General features: G+C 43.0%; 1 protein-coding gene across 1 annotated transcript in view; it reads left to right on the top strand.

The window, feature by feature from the left end:
- SVEP1 (sushi, von Willebrand factor type A, EGF and pentraxin domain containing 1) overlaps nt 1–27,051 on the top strand; it is a gene marked incomplete at its 5' end in the record, with an annotated part of 139,828 nt that overhangs the window by 112,460 nt on the left and 317 nt on the right. Inside the window, 11 exons of the mRNA XM_082335984.1 lie at nt 1,204–1,429; nt 2,516–2,671; nt 4,602–4,665; nt 5,387–5,560; nt 6,576–6,749; nt 8,665–8,838; nt 11,053–11,229; nt 12,122–12,292; nt 17,924–18,019; nt 21,700–21,795; nt 24,642–24,735. Coding sequence (XP_082192110.1) covers nt 1,204–1,429; nt 2,516–2,671; nt 4,602–4,665; nt 5,387–5,560; nt 6,576–6,749; nt 8,665–8,838; nt 11,053–11,229; nt 12,122–12,292; nt 17,924–18,019; nt 21,700–21,795; nt 24,642–24,735 — 1,602 coding nt within the window. The remainder of the gene's footprint in view (nt 1–1,203; nt 1,430–2,515; nt 2,672–4,601; nt 4,666–5,386; nt 5,561–6,575; nt 6,750–8,664; nt 8,839–11,052; nt 11,230–12,121; nt 12,293–17,923; nt 18,020–21,699; nt 21,796–24,641; nt 24,736–27,051) is intronic.

The raw sequence follows: 27,051 nt of genomic DNA on the forward strand, positions 1-27,051 counted from the left end.
ATCTCTGAAGGAATGAAGATGATGGAACGTTTATGCACCCTCAGTTAGTGCAAACTTTTAAAAGACCTGGAAGAGAAGTTATGCCCTATCACATGCTCAGATTGACAAAGCCCACGTTCCCATGCACATGTAAAATACCATTTGGACCACTGTCAAAACTCAAGCAAGGTATTTCAGCCTGTTGGGCTGCACTCCTCCACTGCCTTTAGTTTCCCATTCCCCTTTGCATTCCTTTTCTCCTCCTCTGTAACACTGGTCTGGACATTCAGGTTCTCTTAGCAGGTGGCAGCCACAGTCAGCAGGGCGTGCAGTTTTCCTCCCCTTTTGGCACCTCATTTACATCTTCCTCCTGCTTCAGGTGCCTGTTGTACTACAGAAGGGCTGATCTCCCTCTTGTCACATTTCCTGTACTGCAACGCTGCACTGTCAGTAAGTGTTGCAGATGCAAAATTACTCCTTTGTCAGATATTAGAGAAGGGGGGTTTTGTTTAATTTCCTGAAGTGTGCACACTGCAGATATCTTTCTCCAAGGTAAGGAAGTCCTTGGCAGAAGGGGAGATTTTTTTTGTCAGTAAAAGCAAGTAATAGTATGGGACAGAATTGGGAGATGGCATGTGGATGACTTTAACAGTATCAGTGATTTCCATGCATCTTTAACAAGGTGAAGGGGATGCTTGGGTCTGCCTTTATACAAGTGAACCCACTTACGCAAGCCAGTTGAGTTGCTCGTGGTGAAGCACCACGTGGAACAGAACAAATCAGCCTTAAATATCTAAGCAAATGGCCTGTGGTCAACCTAAAGCTTGGTTTGTTCTTGGAAAAAAGTGAGATCATCTTTAGAATTGCTTGGCACTCGCACACTATTTACCTAACCAAAAGCCCTCTGTGCAAAGGGAAGAGCAGTGCAGGAACTGCACTAAAGCATTCAGTACCCTCCAAGCACTAGAGCCACCAACTCCCTTTCCATTGTGGTGCTGCAGCAGCATGAAGCAGATGGAGATGAAGTCTGAAGCTTCCAGCTCTTGCAACAGAATAAACTCAGTCCAGGCATGCTTCTTACAGGGTTACTTTGAAATAATAGAGAAATCCCAAGGTGTGCTTATGAACAACTAATGCTGAAAAAGGACTCTCTGACTTTGTAATTTGTCGGTTAGCTCAACCCTAGCTGTGTCTCTGTGGTCAGGTCTTCATGCTGTGTTGCAGATGCCTGGAAGGCTACACAATGGTGACAGAGGTGGATGTATGCATTTGCCAGGAAGATGGACAGTGGTCTCCTCAAAGTATTTCCTGTTGCCCCAGAAAGTGTCCCCTCCCAGGAAATATCACCCATGTAATCGTACTTGGGGACAACTTCACTGTGAACACAAACATCACTTTGTCATGTGTAGAAGGCTATACTCTGGTGGGAGCAAGCACATCTACATGCAAGGTATAGTGTTATTTGCACTGCCGGCTTTGTTGAATTCAAGAGTCCTCCTCATGCCCTCGTTAGCTTTTGGCCCTTAATTGCACAAAACAAAAAAAATTAGAGCATGTCCTGCAAATTATGTGTCCTTGTTGCCCACTAAGAGCAATTACTAGTTTTCCAGGTATAGACTTTCAGAACTAGAAATTATTGATTTCTTCTTCCATCGAAAACTAATGCTGTCCTTTAGAAAAGCATTCCTTTTATCACATTTCAGGGAATAAATCATGTCCGAGATTTTAAAAAATTATGTCCAAGATTTCTAATGTATTTTGAGGATTGCGTGCAGAGCTCTTTCTCCAGAATAACAGGCAGCACGGACTTCAATTCACTGTGCAGCTGTAGAAACTTGAATCCTCTGTATGTTAAAGAGCAAAGTTCCTCATCAGTTCTGCTAGTAACCTCTTGTCGCATTAACTGTGGACAACCTTGACTTAAGCTTGTAAATAGACTCTTTAAATAAGTCTGGTCATATGAGGAAAGCTGAGCATGCATGTTTTTGCAGAATCAGCACTTCATAAGGAAAGGTTTTCCCCTTATTTTGCTGTTTCAAAGATCTGTGGAAGTAGGAGTAGGTGTGTTTGATGAGTGTCTCGTCAGGTATCAGACTTCCCTTAGAAAGCCTGGGAAGGCAGCTGAAGCACTTAGTCATGGTGTTAGATATTCAGCCAGGAGAGAAATGCAGAACATGGAATCAGGCAGCTGTAGATTTCATTCTTCTCGTTATGTGTTCCCTGAGCTATTAGGTGAACTTGTACAAGTGAACTTGCTTTTCCAAGCTTCTATTTCCCCATTTACTTTTTGTTCCGTCTTGTAAGTCTAAGCTGAACATTCTTCCAAAGCTGAGCTGCAGTGTGTGTTGACATCTTAAAAGTGTTACTTAAATTACTGAGTTTTATTAAGGATTGCACAGATAATATTACATTAACCCTATCTGTATACCCACAGCCATTGGATGCTTTTACTATGATTTTCCTAACTTTTTCATTTAGATATGAATTAAGCATATAAAGTGGTGCCTTCACACTTTTAATTACATTTGTTTTTCAGGAGAATGGCATTTGGGTACCACCATTTTCTGATAACATCTGCATTCCTGTGTCCTGTGGGACCCCAGAGTCTCCAGATCATGGATTTGTGGTTGGCACTAAATACAATTACAAAGACGTGGTTCTTTATAAATGTGATTCTGGCTATGAATTACAAGTAAGCAAGCTCAAATCTCCAGCATTCTAAACCTTTAGTTGTCATTTTCAGTTCTCATGTGATGACTGTGAGAATGTATTATGTCTGGTCCATATTGATATATTCCCTTAACTGCAAGAGAAGTTGGATATCTGCTGTTGTTGTTATTGTCCGTAGAATGCTCCTGGTATGTTTGGGATAGTCCTTGAATGACTTAGGGGTGTAATTGAAGCAAATATAAGCATCCTGTTCGGAGGTACATGTTCAGCAGACACCTTTCAATGTTGTTGTTTTTTTTTTTAACTGAAGGTTGTTTAAGCCCTCTGCAAATACAGCATTATATATGCTTGTGACAATAAATCATTAACAGAGTTAATTTCTCATGTATTGCTCTCTTGAACTGGTTCTCTGGCTGGAGTTAGATTGCATTCTTCCCTTGATTTCATAATGTCCCAAGCATTATGTCTGCTCCATTGTGCCTTTCAGACTCAAAGCTCCTGATAATTCCACTGCCCTCAGTTCTACGACATTGTGAGGTGGTATGAAAGTGATATCTCTTGTTTTAGTAAGGCAAAGAGATTTCAGTTTGTTCAATGGCAGCTTTATTCTCTGACGAAGAAGGGAACAAAGTTCTTTCCTGTCCATTGTTTTTATTATGAGCGTTGGGCTCTTATCCCCACCTGAGCTCTGGAGCAGCACTGCTGTCCCATTATCAGGACTCGGGCTAGCCAATTCAGAGCCACCTCAAGTGTGTTTTCAAAAGCTGCAGTGAATTCAGAGATGGAAGGTGTGGTGCTGAGGCACAGCATGGCCTCCACCATCCCCAGGTGATGGCAGAGTAGGGCACAGTCGTGTCCAGAGGCATGAGGTGGTGAGGTGTCTTCAGGACAGAGGCTGGCTCTTAGCACTGTGCTTTGTGAGTACTAAGAAGAATGCAGGATTGTGTTTCCTTTGTACTGTCAAAACACCAGGAATAAATTGAGAACTTTGTGCATGTGAATTCACCCACTCAGGAGTGAATTCACTCAGTCACTCAGTATAAAAAAGTTTAGAGAATGCTTAGGTAACAATAAATTTAATTTGCATTATGTTGCCACATATGTGATATCACTGGGGATGGAGGGATGGGTTCGCATTTAGACGGATAGGTAGAACTGCTCTTTCTAGTAATTTTTGGAGGTAATAAGCCAGTGCTTTCATACAGTAAAAAATCCTTCCAAGCTTTGTATTCCAGCTTCGCCACCTATCGTCAATCTGTCTCCCTGTTGTTGAAGAGAAGTCCTGCTTTTTTTTCCTTTGGGAGGCAAAGTCCGTTGGGTGTGATGCCATACAACACTCGTGTCAAACAGCTGCCCTTGTCAATGGGTTTGCTTTGTAATGACAGTACATTACTTCAAGGGACAAATTTATATGTTGTTCTGCATGTCTTGGAATAAAATAAGAAATAAATCCTGGACTATTAGACTGGCTATAAAGCCTGTACGTAAGAAAGAAAGAACATTATTTATAAGCAAATTTAAAGAATGAGTGTTTGGGATGTGGTCAAAATCAGTAAGTTATGTTTATAAAACACAAGCTTGTAGTGTTGTGGAAAAAAATGCTAGTTAGATTTTCTCTGAGTCCTGGAAGGAGAAAATTTTTCATCGTAACACATTCCTCGGAACTAGAATGGTAAAACTGACAAGAAAGATGATAATTCAGGGAGAAGGACAAGAGAACTGACTAACTGCCCCCCCCCAAACTTTTGGTTTATAAACAATACCCATCACTTTGCAGGAAGTAGTTCTACCCTAAACTCTGCTAGTAGACTTGGGCTGTAGCATTTAACTGTCTCTTTATGTGGGTTGCACATGGAGGGACAATGTCCTGGCATTGGTGGATACTAAAGTTGATGGGAGAAAAGTGTTGACTAAGTAAAGTCGTTCTTTGAGCATTTTCTTCTATTTCACAGGGTGATGCAGAACGGACTTGCCAAGAAGACAAGCTGTGGAGTGGCACAGTGCCAATGTGCAGAAGTACGTTCCACCTGCGTTTATCACTTAATGTTGGTCAAGGGTGATTTTACACAGCAGAAAACACTAATGCTCATTTTGCTTTATAACTCATACTGTCTGCATTTCCCTAAAAATTTTTGGTAAGTACCACTGATAACAGTCTGGAAGAGTTGCAGAATTGCTCGTGTGCGCAGGTAATAGTGTGAAGGAAATCACTACACCTTTCTGCCTTATTCCTGTATCCCTAAGAAAGCTGTGCAGACAGCTTCCAAGTTTAAATAGTTCTGACACTTTAGGTCATGATTTCTGGAGTTACTGAGGACCTCTGAACACGTTAGTTGCCAGGACTCGCAGGTACTTAGCATCTTCAAATGTTACTCTATGGATACTTATTCTCAAAGGTACTTCACTTCTGTGAGATGTTTGATGCCCACTGACTGCAGTGCCGAAATATGAGTTATCTACATAAATACTTATGTGAACTTCAGCTGTTGGCTGTAAGTGTCAACAGTGGAATTTCCCGAGGCTTCCTGCCAGCACAGCCACAATAAATTTTGTCTTTTAGCAGGAACTGGAAGCACCAAGCATGATACTGTTCTGCTACTCAGGGGCAAGTGTCTGGGAATGCCCAGATAAACACTGTGTTCTTTCCCTGTTTCTCAGAGTAAAACCTGTGGAGGAGCTGTGAACAGGACAGTCCATATGCATTATGTCTGATTGGAACGTATTCCTTATGTTATAGGAGTATCATGTGGACCCCCAGACATGATAGAAAATGGATCTGTTCAGGGAGAGGAGTTCCTGTTTGGCAGTGAGGTTTTTTACAGCTGTGACCCTGGCTTTGAGCTGCAGGGACCAAGCCGAAGGATTTGCCACGTTGGCAAAAAGTGGAGCCCCTCCGCCCCTTCATGCACGCGTAAGTAGCAAGCAGAGCAACATGTTGGCAGTTTTCCAGGAGAGCCGGGGAACAAACTGAGAGAGTGCTTTTGCTGGCTTCCTCCCAGCCTTCCCCTCCAGCGGGAGGGGTGTAACAGGAGGAGCCAGAGGAAAAGCTAGCAGAGAAATTCTCATTGGCAGTTCCGCTCTGATCTGAAGGGAGCTCCTTTTGGCACGTTAAAATGGCACAAGCATAGAGTCATGCTCAGGTCAGTAAGGGCGGAGTGTGGCCTGCCATATTTGATTTGCCCTACATTGTGGTGTGCAGGCCCTTGGACATCATGTGCTGGGATGGTTCGCCTCTGCCATGCCAAGGCTAATATATTTTGGCCACTCTGTATGTCTGGATATCAAGACTCTGCTCCCTAGGATCAAACGTTGGCTCTCTGTGCAGCAGAAGTTGATTAATTGTGGGAGCATGGAAAAAAGGATTGATGACTTACTTCATACAGCTTATAAATAAAATGCCAAGATTTTGTACTCTTTACCAATAAATCATTTCCCGTCTTCTCATGGTGATGTCATAGTCCTACTCCTTGCATTCTTCTCCCTCACCTTTGACCAATTTGCCTGGTCTCCATCGTAAGTGTGGGACAGGGGGCAAGATCCTTCTTAAGTACTGTCATTTTTCTTGGGGACATCTTGAGATCGCCTTCCCCTGTACGGGGAGCAAAGGAGACTGCAAATGCAGCCTCTGACCTGCTCAGAAGAAATATTCTGGATCACTCTGTTTGACTGAACACACCTCATAGCTTACAACACCATCAGATACATTTGTGCACATTCTCTCTCAGGTGTCTGCAGTCTGAACCCCAGGGGAGAGGGCAGGCAAGGCATCGTATAACCCTTCTCCATATAATACTTCACAGCTTCTTTCTTCCCATCTTTCCATTAATTCAGTGTGGGAACAGAGTCGTCAGACAGTGTGTAACAGATAGATAGACAAAATGTCCTTCGTTGTCTGTGTAAAACCAAAAAGTTTTTTCCTCTCCTAGGAATTACTTGTGGGCCGCATCCCTCAATAGAAAATGCAGAGGCCATTTCTACAGGAAGCACATACAGAAGTAATGTAACCTTTGTGTGCAACTCTGGATACCATCTTGTCGGGCCCCAGAATATCACATGTCTTGCCAATGGGAGCTGGAGTAAACCCTTGCCATTGTGTGAAGGTAACTGTTCGGTTTCATGGCCTGGCACATTCCGATCTGGGATAAGCAATAGCTCCTCCCTTATCCATGCGTATCATATGATCCAGGGATTGAGCTGCTTTTGGGAAACGATTTGTAATGTGCATTAAAAATGATGCCTGAAAAATGAAATGTGTCACACGGAGCACTGCCTGTTACAAAGCCAGAAAGAGCTTAGACATCATTTTTCCTAAGGTTTTAATCTGCAGTTTAATAAGCTTAATGAGAGATGAGGTTATTTGCCATCTCAGAAAATCAAATGCCTAACAAAAGGTGATGGACTGTGAGGACAAGTGACTTTTCTCCCAGCAGCCTTCTGTAGTAAATTATTAAGTTGATATTCTTTTTCTGAACTTTGAGCCCCAAGGACAGTCTCAACAGCTCAGCCTTTAACCTCCACACTCCTCACATGAACAAACACCATGAATGCATGATATGTACCATTTTGCAAATAACTGCTTTCAGGTGCTCCCTCAGTAGGTCCTGTTGCTCATGCCATGAAGCAGAATGAGTGCCGAGCAAGAACTGTCTGCGTCATATGGACTGGGCATTAGAGGGTGGAAACAAGGTTGACAACACAAAAAGAGAACAAAACTTAAGACCCCAAGTTTGAACAGATACTTGCATATTGTTGGATGACTGTTCAAAATGTAAAGCATATAGAAGCTTACTGAATTGGAGTATCACTAACTTTTAAGTAGGAGTGTTCTCCGTTCCTGGCCTCTTTGCCATGAAAATACAAAGTCCGGGCTTCACACTTTCCCTTTCCTCTCAGAAGCACACTAGTTCATTTCTTGCCCATCGCACTTCCTTTCAGGCTCTTCTTGTCCCTGCTCAGGTCTCCCAAGCTGGACTCTAGACCCAGCATCCTGCTTGCTTTTTGTAGTTGCTCCTGGCATTCTTATATGGAGCTGACGTGTTGATGTCTCCACACGCAGCTGCACACCCAGATTCAGAGGAGACCAGCATGCTGTGACAGCTTCACCGAAGTAAGACAGATAATGATCTTCCACTCAAGGCAGGTATTAGGTTCCTGTCACCAGAGATGTGAAAACTGCATGAGGGCTAGGGACCATCAGATGCAGTGTTGGGCAGCCACATAATGCACAGATCACTGTGCACTGCAGTGCCTAATGCTTTGCAGACCTTATAGTGGCAACCTGGAAAGTTGATAGAGGACATCCACATCAGAGAGGAGGTCTCTAGTACCTAGCCACGCACCTAAGAAAAGTTACACATTAGCAGTGCTGAACAGATGTCAAGACCATCTTGAACAAGGCTGAGCACAGCCACTTCACCAACTCCTCTCTTCCTCTTGCCTGACAGTGTTGTGTCTGGTACTTTAATCTTCAGTCATCCCATTACCTAGACCACCTAGGAAAATCAAATGGAAAATGGGACGCAGAACAGAGTCTCTTGTGTAGCAGTGGTAACCCAGCTTGGACTGTCTACCTGCTGGCTTCAGAAACACAGCTGAGAATCTTGATGGGAGCAATTAATAATATAAGTGACAGCATCTTGGACCAAACCCATCCTGCATCTCATCTGGTATTTCTTGTCAGGCGAAAAGGAAGGCGTAAAGGGTCACAAGAGCAATTTCCATGTTCTGCCCCACTGACCCCAGTATGAAATCATAAATGTGTCCTCTCCTCCACAGCACTGCCACATTTTGCTGACCTGAAAAACATGTGGCTGTGGCTTTTATCCATCACTGGGAGGAGCTCCTTTCCCAGCTTGGCTACATTTTCTTCCCAGGGCTACTGAATTCTCCATCAATGCTCTCCATGAGTTATTAGTCTGTGGCTGCTACTTTAAACATATCGTGTGAGTAATTCAGGGATTGTTGGAAGTCCAGGCCTAATATCAAGCTGAATTAATGAGAGCTCTTCCTTTGCAGAGACCAGATGCAAAGTTCCAGTTTCCTTGCTGAATGGGAAGGCAATTTATGAAAACAATACAGTTGGCAGTACAATAGCATATTTCTGCGAGAGGGGATACAGCTTGGAAGGGGAACCTGCGGCAGAGTGCAGAAGAGATGGAAGATGGAGTAATCCCTTGCCTCTCTGTAAACGTGTGTGTTTGCTTTGTAATGAAAAGTGGTCTCAATTTGTAAGCACTAAAAGCTAGGCTGCTCTTCATTTAAACTGACAGTAAACGAGAGCAACTTCTGCAGAATTTTGTGAAAATGTACTGTAATTTCTTCTGGAGTGGCCATGGGTCTTTTCCAACCTTAATGATTCTATGACTCTGTGATTCTATGATTCTGTGATTCTATGATTCTATGATTCTATGAGCAGAATTTGTCACTTGTAGTTTAAAAAATTGGTTTGGCCTATGTTGGGAGATTTGTTAGCATGCATCCCATTTTTACAGAGGAGCAAAAGGAGCAGTTACTGAGACATGTTAGAGCATTAACTTGTTGGAGTGTATTTTTGTGACAGAAAAGAACGAGCTGTGTTCTGCATAGCTCCTTTTAGTTGGAAAGCTGGCATAAAATGGAGACAATTGCAGTCAACCACTTGATATATGAGGAGCAGGTGAAAGAAAAGTTTGGAGGAGAAGGCAAAAGGAAGACCGTATTGTTGTCTACAATTGATTATTGGGAGGGTATAAAATAAAAAGAGCCAGACTCTTCTCAGAGGTGCACAGTGGTAGGATCAGAGGCAATGGACACAAGTTGCAACAAAAGAAACTCCAACTATTTGAAGAAACTTTTCACCATCATAGCAGTCAAACACAGGAACAGGGAGCCAGAGAGGACATGAAATCTCCATCCTTGGAGATACTCAGATTTCAGCTGGTCAAGTCCCATAGCAACCTCTGTCCTGGTTGGTCCTGCTTTCAGAAGGAGATTGGCCTTAATGGCTGGATAAATTGTTCCGTAATTCTGTGTGTCGTGGTTTAACCTCAGCTAGCAACTAAGCACCACACAGCTGCTCACTCACTCCCCGCCACTGGTGGGATGGGGGAGAGAATCGAAAGGGTATAAGGGAGAAAACTTGTGGGTTGAGATAAGAACAGTTGAATAATTGAAGTAAAATAAAATAGAACAGTTAAACAGGTAAAGCAAAAGCTGCGCACACAAGCAAAGCAAAGCAAGGAATTCATTCACTGCTTCCCATGGGCAGACAGGCGTTCAGCCATCCCCAGGAAAGCAGGGCTCCATCACGCGTAACGGTTACTTGGGAAGACAAACGCCATCACACCCCATGTCCCCCCCTTCCTTCTTCTTCCCCCAGCTTATATACTGACCATGACGTCACATGGTATGGAATAGCCCTTGGGCCAGCCTGGGTCAGCTGTCCTGGCTGTGCCCCCTCCCAGCCCCCGTGCACCCGGCAGTGCATGGGAAGCTGAAAAGTCCTTGACCAGTGTGAGCACTGCTTAGCAACTATTTAGCAACAGCTTAGCACTACTTAGAAAACCAAAACATCGGTGTATATCAACCTTATTCTCATCCTAAACCCAAAACACAGCACTATACCAGCTACTAAGAAGAAAATTAACTCTACCCTAGCTGAAACCAGGAAACTGTGAAATAGCACCTTATGCACATGTGCGCTGTGCACACAAACCCACAATAGCCTTCCTTGTTGCTCTATGTGTCTGTAACTAATTTTAAGATCTACTGTAGTCTTAGGGTGGTTAATTGAGACATTTAATTTTTGTAGCACAAAGGACTCATAGGATTTTAGTTTCAGGAAACTGGCATCAATCTCTGCTGTATGTAGAGTCCAACCTTTTCCACATTCATGATGAGACCAATAGACCATGCAAAAATAGCTCAGCAAGCCTACAGCCAGCAATAAATAAGATTATCAGAGAAATTCTAAATTCTAATGAATGTTATTGTAAGTCTCTGCTCAAACACCTGGATTTTTGCTGCTCTTTATTGGTCCAGCCCCTCAGAACAAGAAGTAGGATAGGTCTGGCTCTTTTTTATAGTAAGGTTATGGTAAATAGGAAGGACAGGAGAGAATAGTTTGATAGTAACAAGCAGGATATTCCCCACTTAAATCCTTAGTACATCTTCTACTGGCATCAGTAGAGTATGGTAGCAAGCCATGTGACAGCAGAGAATCAAACCTTTTATTATTATTTTATGACCCAAATCTCATAACTTTACATTAAATTACAAATTGGACTTGTATGCAGCATCCATTTCTGTTGCTTTTCATATGATTTGTTTCTGAAATTTGCAGAAACTATTCTAAAGTATTCTCTTCCTTCCTTCCATCCCTTTTTCCTCCCTTCTCCTTTTCCCTCACACCCTTTCTTTGAACAGCAAACCCTTGTCCTGTGCCTTTCATAATCCCAGAGAATGCCCTTCTCTCCGAGGTGGATTTTTATGTTGGTCAGAACGTATCCATCAGGTGCAGGGAAGGCTACCAGCTGAAAGGGCAGTCTGTGATCACCTGTAATGCCGATGAGACCTGGACTCCAGCAACAGCTAAGTGTGAAAGTAAGTACATGAGGTACAGTTCCACAGGGGCTTGGTACTTTCCAGAGGGCTGGTGACCACAGCTGTATCACATAGAAGCATGACAGCACAGATGTGTCAGCAGAGGTCTTCACCTAGATGCAGTTATCCTGGAAGAAGAGAGCTTTCATCTGCTATTGCCATTTGGAGCAGTGGGTTGCTCCAAGAGATCCAGGCACATAAAGATGACCTAAGCATCTCTACAGAAGAACTATTTCTTCTTTCTTTCTTTCTGAGTTGTTTCTTTAAAAGGATCCAGAATATATCTATGTGGGTTGATGCCCCAAGAGCATTCGTCCTACTGTCTACTAGGCCCTACCGTAATTTTCTTCTCAATTTACCTTTTGCAAGCACTGGAGCTGGGATCGGTTGTTTGATACCCTAAATATCCTGAGAATGATTCCTGTGAGATTATGGGTGATGAGACAAGGGTTGTAGGGAGAAGTGCTGCCTTTTATTGTATTTATTGACACTGACAGAAGGGATAATGTCCTTTTGCGGACATGTCTTAAAGCTTCTTGGCTTCTTGCAAGCAATATTGTTTAGTTCAGACAATGACATCACTTCACTCTGCAAACCCAGTCTCATGTTTATCCTGGGACCATCTGAAAGTTTCTGGTCTGTATGGTGGATGTAGCCATTGTTGCATTATCTAAAACTGCTGTTCCTGGTCATCTCCCTGCTCACTGGGTGTATGTACGGGTTCTGCCTGTGAGTGTCTGCACCATGAAGAAGTCCTACTTACTGATTTCCCATCAGAGGTGTCTCTCTGGCACCTCCCAGGTCCTTTGTGCCAAGTGCTGTGCCCAGGGTTAGAAACTGTATCATGTAGGCATTGCAGCTCACCAGCCTCTGGGTGATTTCTTTTGTTTAGAGATATCTTGCGGCCCCCCAGCTCACACGGAGAATGCTCTGATTCGTGGTAGCTTCTATCAGTATGGAGATATGATCACCTATTCATGCTACAGTGGGTACATGCTAGAGGGGCCCCTGCGGAGCATTTGCTTAGAAAATGGAACGTGGACAACACCACCTACCTGCAAAGGTAAGTCTTTTATGAACAGAAGCATATCTTAACTTGCCAAAAGCACGGAAGTGTCATCCTAGCTGCAATAAAAACAAAAGTGAAATTTTTGCTAGTTTCAGCGCAGTCATGGTTTCACCCAGGGCATTTAAGTGCAGGGTGTTGCTTTATTTCCAAATGAAAGAGAGGGTGTCCACAATTTTTCTCTTTAGTCCTTGCTAATCTTACAGGTTCTTTTGCTACAAAGTTGTATCCCACACCTAAGAAAGATCCTCTCTCCTCACATCTTTTGTGAGAAAGTGACAGAACCAGTCATCTTTCTGACATGCTGAGCTGTTTCAGGTAAGCACTGCCAATCAGTTTTTCACAGTGAAAGATCAAGCACTGCAGAAAATGAAAGTAAGAGATCCAGTGGGTGCTTAGTTTCTCACTGTGCCTAGGGCTTGGAAGCTGCTGAAAATATTGGTTTGCAATAAAATACTCAAGGATAGCTCACTAAATAATTCACACTAAGTACTACAGAAAATTCATGGTTTTAACAAAATACCAAAGACAAAGTCTAGCCTTTCCACCCTTGGCATACCAGCAGGAAAATGTCACTTTTTGGTTTGTTGAGCTAAAAAGTTCACTTGGTTAAATTACAGAATATACTCTTCCACACAGATGATTCAAATAAATAAAAAGTTTTTAACAGAAAATAGGGGAAACCAACACAAAACATAGAAGGGATAATAAACTAAACAGTTAAAAACAGATATAAGCACCTTCAAACAATAACTTAAAACCAAGGATGAGGCATAGCAAAAGGGTGGCAGGGTCACAGGGCTTTGATGGAAGAGACCTTGCCATCTGCCATTTCTGTATTAGAAGCTTGATTAGCCTTCTGCTGCCAGGTAGCTATAGAGCAGTCAGTTAGCTGCACCCTGAAGTCTTATCTCAGATGGTGTAACAGCAACCATACTACAAACTGAACCTTAGGTATTTTGTTTAGAAATGTGAGTATTAAAAGCAAAAAACCTTAGGGCACATCAGCGGCCAGTCACAAGCAGCCCCATTCCCTAAGTTCAAGAACTCCCACAGAAGAGGAGAGGTGCCAGAATGCTCATCTGGGAACATTGGAGCCATCCTCAAAGTTGTCGGGTCTCCCTCTCCCCCTGGAAGTCTCAGCTCCCCGTGTCTATTTTCCCTCCCTCGAAAATAGAGGCAACAATACTTCTTCCCTCCTCAGTGATTTCTGTTTGGGTCAGAACCCCCTTGGAAATGGAGGATTCTGTACTGTGCTAGGCCTGACTAATCAGGATCCCCTCATCAACTTTTTTTTTTTTTTTTTTTTTTTTTTTTTTTATGAATTTTGACAGCAAAATATTATGAATGTTAAGACCTAGACAAGCTGAGTTGCCCTACTCTATGAAAGCAGGTGCTCTGTTAAAATTCTGTATCTATCTGATAGTTATAATTGCCTTGCCTAAAAATCACGTATCAGTAGATCATCTTGAAGAGACCCAGAGCCAAAGAAGTGGGCTTGCAGCTCCTGAACATTTCAGGAATAGAGAAGCTGCTCCTGAAAAACAGGTTTCTCCTGGTTATGTGACCATGGCTTGCCACTGCCATGAAGAATCGTCTGTCGAGTAGCCAAGTAGAGAAGATTTACAGTAAAAGCACCTGAGTTACTTCAGATGTCAAGAGTTATCCAAAAGTTGTATTAGAAATTTACACTCCCAAAGCACCAAGCCCCTTCGGCTGGGGCTGCACGGCTAGAAGGCGCGTCCCCTGGGTAGTGGATAGGGGATCCCTCTCTGGAGGGTGCACCAGATAAAATTGAAGAAGGTGCCACGAACCAACGCAGCCTAAGGGAAGGCCACCCTGACAGAAAAACCACTGGCCCTCCAAGTCATGGGGGTTGGGCAGGAGGCCAACTACCTCCTCCCAGAAAAAAAAATAAAAAGTTGCAGAAACGACGAGCATCAGAAATGGTGGGGGTGGAGAAAATTGGTAACGAAGTGAGGAGGAGGAGATGGAGCTGGATTGGTCGTGTCCTGAGGGGGAAACCGACGGAAGACTGCGCTGTGGCCCTTGACTCCAGAGCACGCAGCCACGGACCGATCGAAGTGGAAGAACGATGTTCGCACCTTGTGTGCCTCCTGGCACTGAGAGAATTCAGATCAGAAAGCACCGAGCCCTCTCTGAAAAGTCTGCCAAGTATCTTATTTCTTTCTAAACTGTGGTGGCTACAGAATTCAAGGGATCTCTGCATAATAACTACTCTACCTAAGCTAGAATTCATTAGCAAAATTATTTGGATATTATCTCTTCAGGTTGTAACACTTCAGATTCTTCAACTGCCCCTTTAATATCACCAGCTTTATTTTTTATTCTTATTTAATATTTACTAGTTACACAGAACTGTATGTCAAGGGCTGTAGTTTTTTGCTAAGAGAGGTTCTTGCCACTGGTTCTAGCAACCCGGAAGGGCTGATCTGCAAAGCACTGTCAAACATGTGTCCTGTTTGCAACACCATGGTGTCTACTGGGTCTGTTCAGAAGAATAAGTATTAGGGAAAATTATTTCAAAAAACTAAGCGATGAGGTGGACAGATGATCAGGGAGTAGTGCAGGAAAACAAAGCAGAATAACCTGCCTTTTGGTATATGAAGGGAGAGGAATAACAATATTCCCCCCTCTTTTCACCTAAAAGGGGAACTAAAAAGGACCAAAGATGTTTCTGAGAGGACCGATCTGCGTTTTCATGACACATGTCAAAATAATCTTTTAAAACTGCTTTATAATTCATTTGAGGGATTTGCCTAACAAAAGGCCTACAGGAGCCAAGCCTTTGTGGTCTACATCAGAAGCAACATGAAAGCACTCCTTGTAATGACTCATGCTGCATTTCTTGGTTTTGGCCTGTGAGTTGATTATTAATGTGTCCTGAGCCTGCTTGAAACATTCTGGTCCGGTTGAACAGGTTAGTTAATGTAAATATTATAATTAAAAAGCAGACTTCGTTAGCTGCTTTGGGAGAGCTCTCACCACAGCTGCACTTTCCTGGATCACTGCTGGTTAGAGGTTGCAGGCCAGATTCTGATCTGAGTTTCAGGGGTGAGAAGTATTAGCCTGGATCTGCTGATCGTAAACACCTGCAGGACTCAGCAGGCTGCACAGATGCACACAGCTTGTCTGACTCCAATTTTTTCTCTCTGAAATACTCTAAAATCTGTGTTGTCTATTTGCCCTCTGCCCACATCTTGCTGACTGGGAGTGGTCAGTGTGGAGCTACTGACCAAAAAGTTCATACCCCATCAGCAAACGAGCATTATGAGAGGGCAGCTGAGGCATGGAGGAAATTATTCACTTGCAATCACAGGAAAGCTTTTTGGCAAACCTGAGAACAGATACCAGAATTTATTTTTCCCCTTCTTACCCATGTTTGTCTTGGAGCAATGCAATGCTTTTGTGTCCTGTGGAGATAACTTTCAGGGATGGATTTACAAGGTGATCTCAAAGATTAAGACTGATACTGTGGATGTGAGATCTGTTACCACTAACTGAAGTCACAGTTAATGGTTCCCATTCTCTCCCCAGCACATCAGGACTGCATTTGCCCTGCTTGCTTTTACAGTAGCAAAAAAAGAGAATGTGATCCCAGCGTAACTTCCCGTCCCAAGCCTTCCTCTAGTCTTGTCTGTCGAGTGAAGAATAATCCCCACAGCTACAGACACAGAGTCTCTGCCTGCCTAAATTGGTGTCTAACAAGTGCACACCTAGGGATGATACTGTCTTACTCATTCAGTTTCACAACCAGGGCCTGGGCATAAATCCAGGAAAAGCCTATCTCTGCCTGAGATCCTGGATTGCTGAGCGGGATGGAGTTGCCATCCAAAGCGTTTTTCTGTAACTCATTAAATATCTGCATCTTCTCCATTGACAGGGAGAGAGAAAATACATTTCAGAGACGATTTTTCATAGGCTTTGAATTTAACGTGGGATATCATTTATACACAAACTTTTTACCTCCCATCCCATTATACATTAATGGCATATCGTTTAAGTGGTGTGGATCACACAAAGCTTTAAATGGTTTTTGATTCAACTTTCACAATTTTTCATTGCACAAAGGAAATCTGGTTGGCACACTATTGTGCTTTAGCCAACACCTAGAGACAAGCTGTCTGCATAGTCATAGATATCTTTACAACAAAAACAGTTTAAAATACCTGTTAAAATATTGCAACTTCTATGAACCTGTCAGGGCCTAAGGTCTCTCCCCATTCTCATTATCAGCTGACATTTGATGGGAAAGCTCTTGAGACTGAAAAATAAAATGGCAAAAGCTTTGGCCTCATTTCAACAGACTGCAAGCTGTAGCTTGCAGCTTGGCATGGCTCAGCTGCAAGAGTGACTCAAGTTCGGCTCTATCAGGGGAAGATGTGCATTCTTTCCAATGTGGAGCTCAGGTCTGAACAGGGTTTCAGTGTTCTAAACCACTGTTTGTATTCAATACTAACATTGAACAAGATCTGAAACACTCAAAGCCTAAACTCATATTTTGCTCACCTAGTAACTAATTAAAGATAGGATGCAATTAAGAGTTCAGACTGAGTTTCCTGAGGTTACTCTGTGTCCATAACTACCACTAATTAGAAGTTAGTCTGATTACTTATTTGTTCTGTAGTATCGTCTCGAAGCCACAATTTTTGATCTTCTGTGTGTAGTATGTACACCAACATGACAAGGATTGTACTTCCTCCAATGATCTTTAGGTCTTAACATGTTTGTAATTGGCTTGCCACCTGATTTCGTAAAGTAGTCCTGCTTTCCATGGATATATTAGCCAAGATACAATGCAAGGATAGAAAGGATCATAGAAAGGATGACGAAGTCCAAAGCCTGTCCATTCCAGGCAAAATATTGGGCTAGCATGATAGAGTCCACTTCAAATTCCTCATTTTTATGATCAGGTGCTTATTAACAGGTGTGCGAGCCAAGGAGCACCAGTCAGGATGAATGCTAAGTGACGTTTATAATCACACTTTGGGTTCCACAGGTAAACACTTCACTGTGCCACTGCTGCACCTTTATTGGTTGCTCCTCATTATACTGGATGATAGTGCAATAAAAATTGCTTGTTTTACCACAGTGTTTAATCTTACTTTCAACAAACTCTATATTATGCCAGATGGCATTATCTTGGTGTTTCATACCAAGGTTAGAAGAAAGCTTGCTTTTATTTTAGAGTTAATTTAGTGGAGGAAAAAAAAAAAAAAGGTAACGCTTTTTGTTTGGAGTAGGGTGTTTTTTTGTTGTTTTACAAAAATGAGTGGGGAAAATCAGATAAAGCATAGTGTCAGCCTTGAAACCTTGTCCAAATAATTTACCCAACTACACTAAAACCTTCTAAGTTTTCAATCTTACCATGGGCAATTTTTGATTGTCTTAACAGTTTCCGCGCTCTTGTTCACAGGACCTAGTCAGACACACAGAGCCAGAAAACAATGTAGCCCTTGAAATCAAAGCCAAGTTACGTTTCTGAACTTCACTACATTTGTTTGTTCTACTCTGAACTTTACAGATGCAAAGATCTGTGCAAGATGCTGAATTTCTAAGCTTCTAATTAACCATCTTGAGTTTGTCATGAAATTGTATTGTTTTCAGCTGTCTGTCGATTCCCGTGTCAGAATGGTGGCGTCTGTGAGCGACCAAATGCCTGCTCATGTCCAGATGGCTGGATGGGTCGTCTCTGTGAAGAGCGTATGTATATCATCCCTAAGTGTAATTTTAAGGATGTTGTAGATAAGACAAGTGAATTTACTTCAGTGAGCCAGCTGGGAAAATTAAAGGCATAAGAGCCAAAACCATAAAAATCATTACGTTATTCTGCTTGACAAGTTAGAGAGAACAGAAAGGACCAACTGATTGCTTGTTTCTAGACAAATGACCATCCTCTGACATCTCCAAACCAAAACAAGAACTTTGATGCGATTTTGTTTGTGGGTGCTCTTTCACTATGATTGAAGAACAGCCAGCTTCAGTTCTCCAAAATCTGTTTCTAATAGCAATACATGATGGTTTTGGGGAAAGAACAGAGGTTAGAACAGAAGGCATGTGAATGTTCTGCTGGTGGCTGCATTTGTTTCTTAGCTTACTTTTTTATCAGTCTGTGATTACAAACCTGATCTGCTGGAGGGTCGGAAGGTCCTACAGAGGGATCTGGACAGGCTGGATCAATGGGCCAGGGCCAGCTGTATGAGATTCAACAAGGCTCAGTGCCGGGTCCTGCACTTGGGTCACAACAACCCCTTGGAACGCTACAGGCTGGGGGAGGAGTGGCTGGAGAGCTGCCTGGTGGAAAAAGACCTGGGGGTGTTGGTTGACAGCCACCTGAACATGAGCCAGCAATGTGCTCAGGTGGCCAAGAAGGCCAATGGCATCCTGGCTTGTATCAGGAATAGCTTGGCCAGCAGGACCAGGGAAGTGATAGTGCCCCTGTACTTGGCACTGGGGAGGCTCCATCTGGAATCCTGTGTTCAGGCCCCTCACTACAAGAAGGACATCGAGGTGCTGGAGCGTGTCCAAAGAAGGGCAACGAAGCTGGTGAAGGGTCTGGAGCACAAGTCTTATGAGGAGTGGTTGAGGGAGCTGGGGTTGTTTAGTGTGGAGGGCTAGGGGAGACCTTATTGCTGCCTACAACTACCTGAAAGGAGGTTGTAGCCAGGTGGGGGTTGGTCTCTTCTCCCAAGTAACAAGTGATAGGATGAGAGGAGACGGCCTCAAGTTGCGCCAGGGGAGGTTTAGATTGGATATTAGGAAAGATTTCTTCACCAAAAGGGTAGTGAGGCACTGGAACAGGCTGCCCGGGGAAGTGGTTGAGTGCCCATGCCTGGAGGTATTTAAGAGAGGTGCAGATGTGGTGCTTAGGGACATGGTTTAGTGGTGGACTTGGCAGTGCCAGATTAATGGTTGGACTTGATGCTCTTAAGGGTCTTTTCCAACCTAAACGATTCTATGATTCTATGTTCAAATAATACAATTGTGTCACCTTTTCTGTGCTGTCCTTCCTGACCTGTGTACCTGTACCCCACAAATTCTGGGCTGGCTTTTCCTGGCCTGGATGTCTGAATAGTTAGAGAACTGGATCTGTTCTGGTTGAAAAGAGCCACATCTGACTCTTGGGTCTGTCAGAGATTCCCTGGGATGAGGGGATTGGGGATGCCAGTTTGTGCCATGTTTCCCATTTTCTTCGTGATGATCTTAGCACAAGGGATTTGGGAGGGCTAACCTTTTCATACTGGCGTAGCTGCTGCACAAGAAGCCTTATTATTGTACACATAGTTAGGCATGGGTCTATGTGGGTAGAAAAGGGAAGTACCCTTACTGTATTTAATACTCAGTATGGCCCTTGATATAAAGCTTTAGCATGTCCAAGAACATCTGCAGCTGAGGTGGTGTCACTGTGCCTGGCTCTGAGTATACATGGAGACCTACCAAAAGATGTGGCACCTCCTCCTATAGTTCACGGAGAGGAATGTGGTTCAAGCATTTTGCTAGGTAGATGTATCACATCTTAAAATGGTCATCTGAATCTAGCTCTGCAGCTTTCAAGTCTTCTCTGTGGCGGTGTCAGTTTCACATGGCACGAATTAGCTGTAGATACAAAATAAAAAGAAGTTCAGCAAGTTTTGTCCTTCTGCATTTACAGAAACTCCAGCTGTATAGTGCATTCACACAGCTCCTCTTTTGCTGTCCCTATGTCTGTCAGTACCATGATAGCCAGACATGCAAACTCAGTCCTGTATGTTTCACAGTTTCAGCAGAAGAGAACTGAGTCCTGTGTCTGGCAGAATTGTGTTTGGCATGCCAGAATTGATTTCCTTACCTTATCATTAGTAATGATATTTAATGCATTCTTCAGGAGCAGAGGACAAATTGTATGCCCCGCGTCGTTCTGATTTGTCATCCCAATTCAGACTCCGTTTTCCTGTATGAGGAAAATGAACAGGCAGCTGACTAGCCAGATCACACTTCATGCAGATACAGGCACTAGCTCGCTCTCTCTCTCTCTTTTTTTTTTTTTTTTTTTAAAATAGATAAAAATTAGATAGTGAGGAGAGGGGAAAAAGATTCCCACAATTGGTTAGTGCCACCTCAATTTTGCAGCATTGCTTGTCAAGCAAGGTGCACCAGTGAACAGAAAAATAGATTTAGTCTTTGGAGTTGAGGGTTTGTTCCAGAAGTCAAAGGGATTTTGGAGTGCTAGCATTGATCACTGATCTGTCAGGATCAGGCCACAGGTGAGGCCACAGAGCTCTTGACAGGATGCAGTCACCTTGTAGTTCACAGTACATTTCACAGATAACAAGATAGATTCATCTTCCTGAGAGAGGCTTGACCCTTCTAAAAAACATGCAGAGCACTACTATTTTAATAATACAGAAAAGTAATTCTTGGTGATATGGGTTCATCCTGTGAGCTCTGTGGAAGTTCACCATTCTTTTCTTATCCAGGCTGACTGTACCTGCTCAGCTTGACCTCTGCTGTGCAGCGGAAGAGGAAGAAGCTCTGCGTCAGTCCTCTGCAGCCCCCATCCACCCTCCCAGTATAAAACTCCACTGGAAGTGCCACTCAAGGGTCCAAATTTGAGACCCAGCTCAACTCTTGCTCTGATTAAAGCATGTTCACACAAGTACTTCATTCAGTTAGGGTAGTGCAGATGGTAGTTTTGTGAAGGTACTTAATTCATGAACAGTGTGCACATTGGACAGTTTTGCAGATCTGCTCACAGGACCGGTATAGCTTGATTGGTGCTCAGTCCAGAGGCCATCAGCTGTTTGGTATCTCCTTTTTTTCTTCCCCAAAGCTTCCAGCCACAGTCAGCCTGTTGCACTCAAAATGCTTTGTATTAAAGCTGTCTTTCCAAGGGGGGCTTGTGGCGTCACCTGTCTCAGCATGTTTTCACTGGCCCAGATCAAGTGTTTTTCTATGGGCAGTGCATAGATTATCTTGGTTTGGATGTTACATGTGGGACCCCAGAGAAACCACGAACAACCCAAGTTGTTTGTAATTAAAGCATGAACTGATCTTGTTACCAACTGTCACAGAAGTGGGCAATGTCTGTGGATATTGAGAAACAAGCAAACAGCCCTGGTCATTTCCAGTGACCACAGAGCCTATAGGCCTCTGAAGGACTCTAGCAATTGTTCCAGTCTGTCCATTTGTTTGTCATCATTCCTTCTCATTTCTGGCTGCCATGCCAGTCATATTTGCTGCTTATGCCTTGTGGGTAGATCCTACTCAACTCTGCTGATACTGCATGCCAACACTTCAAGGGGTAGTAGAGTTTCTAATTAAACATAAGTTCTTTTCTTGTACGCTTTATTCTTTGCTTTCATGTGAGATAATTCTTTTCACTGGTTCTCTTCTCCTCTCCTTAGCCATATGCATTCTGCCGTGTCTCAATGGAGGTCGCTGTGTGGCCCCTTACCAGTGTGACTGCCCTCCTGGATGGACTGGATCACGCTGCCATATGGGTAAAACTCCTTTCACCTGCATTTTTTTCTCACTTTTTGTGACTCTACTATCAATACCTAGCACAGTTCACTAAGGACTCTGTAGAACTACTAAGCTGCTCACAGGAAACCCCAGGCCTGCAATAATATTCCTGGAGGATTTGCTGTCCTCAGCTGCAGACTATCACAGTAGTCCCTGATGAGTCTTTAAAATCCTCAGAAATGTTTGCTCCTAGAAAGAATAGACAGCATTCACAAGAGTGCTCTCTGCAAAAAGCAGTTCAGAGGAGAGAGGATTTCCAAAGAGAAGAATAAAACTAGTCTGTCCATTCCAAGAAGAGTCAGAATTTCATTTTGATCTTCAGCACATGCAGGTCACCATTAAACTCACAAACAAGCTGCAGGTACTACGGAGGTTTTTCACCACATAGCTGTCTGGTTTGGGGGATTCCCACTTACTGCCCGAGTTCTGAGGTAGGCAAGAGGGCAGAGCAAAGCAAGGATTATTTTAAGGATTGTTGAGTTTAATGGGTACATGGTACCTTACACCATACATGGTACATGAGTACCTTACATTAGGTATCATCTAAGTTCTCTGAACAAATTTAACGTGCGCTGCATTTTACTAGAACTCTTACTTGTACCTAACCAAGGCTGAAGGGCATGTAACACACCAAAATAGTGAGGGGTAGTGAGAGGAGTGATTCTAGGCACCAGACCTGTGTCCTGGCAAGTCAGCTTGTGTCAGATGAGGCTGATTTGTAATTAGGGATAATATCTGAACCCAAGTTTGGGATATATGGTTCCACATCAAGACTAAACAAATGTCAGTTTTTGAAAGGCTTGTCCCTGTGGAAATAGCCAATAAAACCCATAGCAATTGAGTAATCATTGAAATGTCTTTCAATCATTATTAAATCTCCATCACTAATAAATGTTAACTATTTTTAAAAATTATTTTACAGTTTGTTCACTGTATTTTTATTGTCCAGCTGCACCTTAAACTACTGTTAACAGGGCCTTAACATGAAAGCCCAGTTTTACCTTCCTGCAGGACTTCAGAGTGGCTGATAGGGTGAACTGGAGGAGGAATTCGTGCTTTTGTTAATGAATGTTCATATTATTTGTTCAACTGATAAGAATAGTGAGTCTGGAGGGTAAGCTGTGTGATACACTGCAAACCCAACCATCCTTCAGCAAATTGAAGTTCCAGAGTGAACATTTTAACTCAGAACTACTGTCTTTTGAAGGGACAATTGCCTAGCACATAATGTATCATTTCCTGTCGTATTTCACAAACTTTGCAGCTATAAGCATAGGTGGTTGAGGAGGATAGATGGCTTTTTCACTTTTGGGCCAGCAACTCAACTCTGTTCAGGCTGACTTGCCTTTTGGTAGCTACAGAAAAAATTCTAGTGAGCAACTGCATCTGTGCCAAAGCCCATTCATAAAAGCTCTTAACCACTGCTTATGAAGTTACTAAACCGCTTCTCATTTTACTTACTGGTCTTGACCTTTTGCCATGACAGAGCAAAGTGAAATGAGAAATATTTGGATTAACTGCTGGTCTCACAGGAATAATTATGTGCATAAAGTGAGAGCTAAAGATGTTTCACTCATATGCTTCATTGCAGAATCAGAAGTCATTTTCAACATGACAAACTTGGTGCACTTAATTGCACAGGGATGGTCCATCTCAATAACCTCCTGCCATTGTTTGTTCGTGTTTGGCCCAGAGGAATCGGAGGGGTGTATTTCTATCTCCTTTCGCATTCCTGTGATTACTCATTTCCATTTCCTGTAATTCCATTTTAATCAGTGTTTTCTGACGCGTATTCCTTGCAAAAATATTACCCAGCATTTGTCCTCACTGGTATCTTTAGCTCTGTCCTCTAGTTATGGCATTATCTGCTTAAAAGGCTTCACGTCTTTCAGCTTTCCTGCGATATAAATGTCTGTGTTTGAAGGACCTCATTAAGTGAGTCTCTAAATCTGTTTTGTAAATTGTATGGTGCTTTATCTTCCAGTCTCAAAATTGATAGGAAGACTTGAAGCTTTGACTTTTGTCTGGTTTCTTGATATTCTTGGGTTAGGCTGTCACACAAAAGCAGATGCAGCCATTTCACGCTGGCCCAGCACAACCCTACCAGGCAGGCTAGTGTTTGTTCTCTAATTCAAATGCCCTGTACCGCCTAGTCACACCTCTTATGGCTATCCAGTGTCTTTCAGGAACTTACTGTCATTCTCTGCCTTCTTTTCTTGTCTCTATACAGGTGCCATTGTGTGAAGTTTTACTCCTTGCCTGCTGTTCATCTGTAGATGGCTTTCTGACCTTTAACTTTCTCTGTTTATGCTCCCTCTTTCTATACTTTTTTACCGTGTCTGGTGTCTGCTTGTCCTGGCTACTCTTTAGCCGTCACATTCCTTTCAAATAAGCACCCACATTTTCTTCCTAGAAATAAGGCCTATTCTTCTGTTGATCTTCCGACTCTTCTCTTCTAGTTCCTCCTCCTGCTTCCACTTGCATTCCTTTTTTTGCCTGAACTTGAAGCAAAAAGAACAGAATTTTTAAGGCAACGTAAAATAATACACTGGCTGTTTCATGCAGCTCATGCACTGCAGCAGACAGCAAAAGTAGTAGAGAGGGTCAAATCACATTCAGCAGAGATGTGCTTCTAAGGCTGCCCTTTCCAGAGCAAACCATCTTTTACAACAGACTCACAGCTCATGTTTAATGTTGTAGTTTCGAGAGTAGTCTGTTCTTAACAGAATAATGCAGGCTGGATTTTCAGTGCCCTGTTCCTTAATCAGCTTGTTGTGGGTGTGCTCATTAATGCAATTCTGTGTGTTTGTGTATTTGTATGCAGCTGTTTGCCAGTTGCCTTGCTTAAATGGTGGGAAGTGCATACGACCGAATCGGTGCTATTGTCCCTCATCGTGGACTGGACATGACTGCTCTAGGTAAGTGTTGCTGAGCGCTGTCCTGTAGCTAGGCTGAATCACGCCCTACTGACCTCTAACTCTGAAGAATGTGCAATTAATTTTGCACATTTTGAGCATCTCTAGATCCTGTAAATCAGTGGTCATTGGATGGCTCATGATTTATGGGCCATCTGGAAAGGCCTTAGGTAGTACTCTACAAAACGACTGCCAAACTTCTAGATAACTCAGGAAATGGTACATTTACATGTAAGCAGACAGGCAAACCTGCAAGGTTTAGCCTTATTTTTAATGGTGTAAATGGAAATGTTTGTTGCAATGTAATACAGAATGTTCTTCAGGAAATTTGGGTGGCCTAATGTGTACAGGTATTCATTTTGAACTGTATATACCTCAGCTGGGTCCAGGTTCAAGACTAGGGTCATGTTACAGATGTTATAAATAATAGCTCTTCTTAGACCTAGTGTTGAGTGGTGTAAGCATTTAGAGAGTACAACACAGTGCCCCTGCGTCAAGTCCTGGTTCAAATCGCCTGGCAGTGCAGTCCCTGTATCAAGAGCCCCAAGGACTAGGCTTAGATCTGGTTCATGTGTGCTCTCTTTCAGAGAGTTTTACCAGTGGTCATGTTTTGGTTTGCTCATTCACATCTAATAGGGCCAATAGCAGACTAGGTTTTCAAATCAGTGAGCCCTATCACCATGTGAGGCAGCATTTGCAAGTCTTAATTGTAACTTAGAAAAAAGCTTAAAAAACTGTAAAAGTTTTTTTAAGTTAACTTGTGAAGTTTGGGTGTTTGGCTTTGAGGGCAGTCTGAATAGGACTCAGTTTTTCTTTGGAAAGCTGTTTTATTTCATGCTGCCATTAAGAGCCATTTACAACCCTGAAGAGGGAAGGCAGGGGGAATGGTAATGATGTTGTTGTGGTCAGGAAACAGACATAATAACAAAACATGCAGCATGAGTTCTCCTGCTTCCTGCATGGAATATTAATGAGGGCCATGAAAGACATGCTAGCAAAGATATTTATACCTCAACTCATGTTCCTACTGAACACATTGATCATTATCCTGGAGAGCTAAATAAGTAACAGCTGAATATTAATATTTTTCTGTGGGATACGGACAAAGCCTGTGACATTGTACATTTTTTCTGTTTTTCTTTCCGGACAGGTAGTGACAGACATTCCCCCCTGTCTCTCTGATATACTGTTTATCTTAAAGCTACAGAAAAGATGCTTGTTTGAGAAATTACATTGTCCAAAATGAATAGTTTTCATCAGCTGTGATTATATATGCCTAAGTGAAGCAACATAGATGTACTGCCAACAAACAGTATCCAGCTTTAGACTGAAAGCTACACATCTAAAGTCTGATAGTATTTCCATGTAGGACATGAAGCAGAGAAGCCCAAATCCAGTGGATTTAGCAGTCAAAGCTATGGGGTTTATCATAGAATCATAGAATCGTTAAGGTTGGAAAAGACCCTTAAGATCATCGAGTCCAACTGTTAACCTATCACTGCCAAGTCCACCACTAAACCATGTCCTCGAGCACCACCTCTACCAGTCTTTTAAATACCTGCAGGGATAGAGACTCAACCACTTCCCAGGGCAGCCTGTTCCAACGCCCGACTGCCCTTTCGGTGAAGAAGTTTTTCCTAATATCCAACCTAAACTTCCCCTGGCGCAGCTTGAGGCCGTCTCCTCTTGTCCTATCTCTTGTTACTAGGGAGAAGAGACCGACCCCCACCTCGCTACAGCCTCCTTTCAGGTAGTTGTAGGCAGCAATAAGGTCTCCCCTCAGCCTCCTCTTCTCCAGGCTCAACAACCCCAGAATCTCTGAGGCAAAGCAAAGTTCGAGGCTATTACCAAACTGGTCTCTTCTTGGGTTTGTTTTTTTTTCCCAAGTCCACAGCTCTGTGCAGCATTGTGACGTCTGAGAGAAGGTAGATCATTAGCCCTACAGGCCTGCCAGTCTAGAAGCTCATCATCCCTTCAAGGGCTGTTTGAGAGGAAGTTTCGACACAGAACTTGGGGAGGTGGAGGGGAGGGGACAGAAACAAGCACTGAGATCTGTTCTGTATTTTGTTAAGCTTTGGCCTCAGCCACTGGTGGCTCTTTTACGCGATAGGATACTGTTCTGAGGACTCAAAAGCAATACAGGCAGAACAGGAGTAAATGCCATGATAGCAAAGATCCGCTGTTGCAGGTTAACTAGGTGTGATTTATAAGGGGAAGCTGAAAGGGCCACAAGCTTTTATCAGCATCCAGGACAAGATTAGCTCCAAACCACTCTATGATGATTCATGACTTACATTAAATGCCAGATATCTCTATTCC

The sequence above is a fragment of the Platalea leucorodia genome (genome assembly GCF_965183815.1).
Source record: "Platalea leucorodia genome assembly, chromosome: Z".
Lineage (NCBI taxonomy): Eukaryota > Metazoa > Chordata > Aves > Pelecaniformes > Threskiornithidae > Platalea > Platalea leucorodia.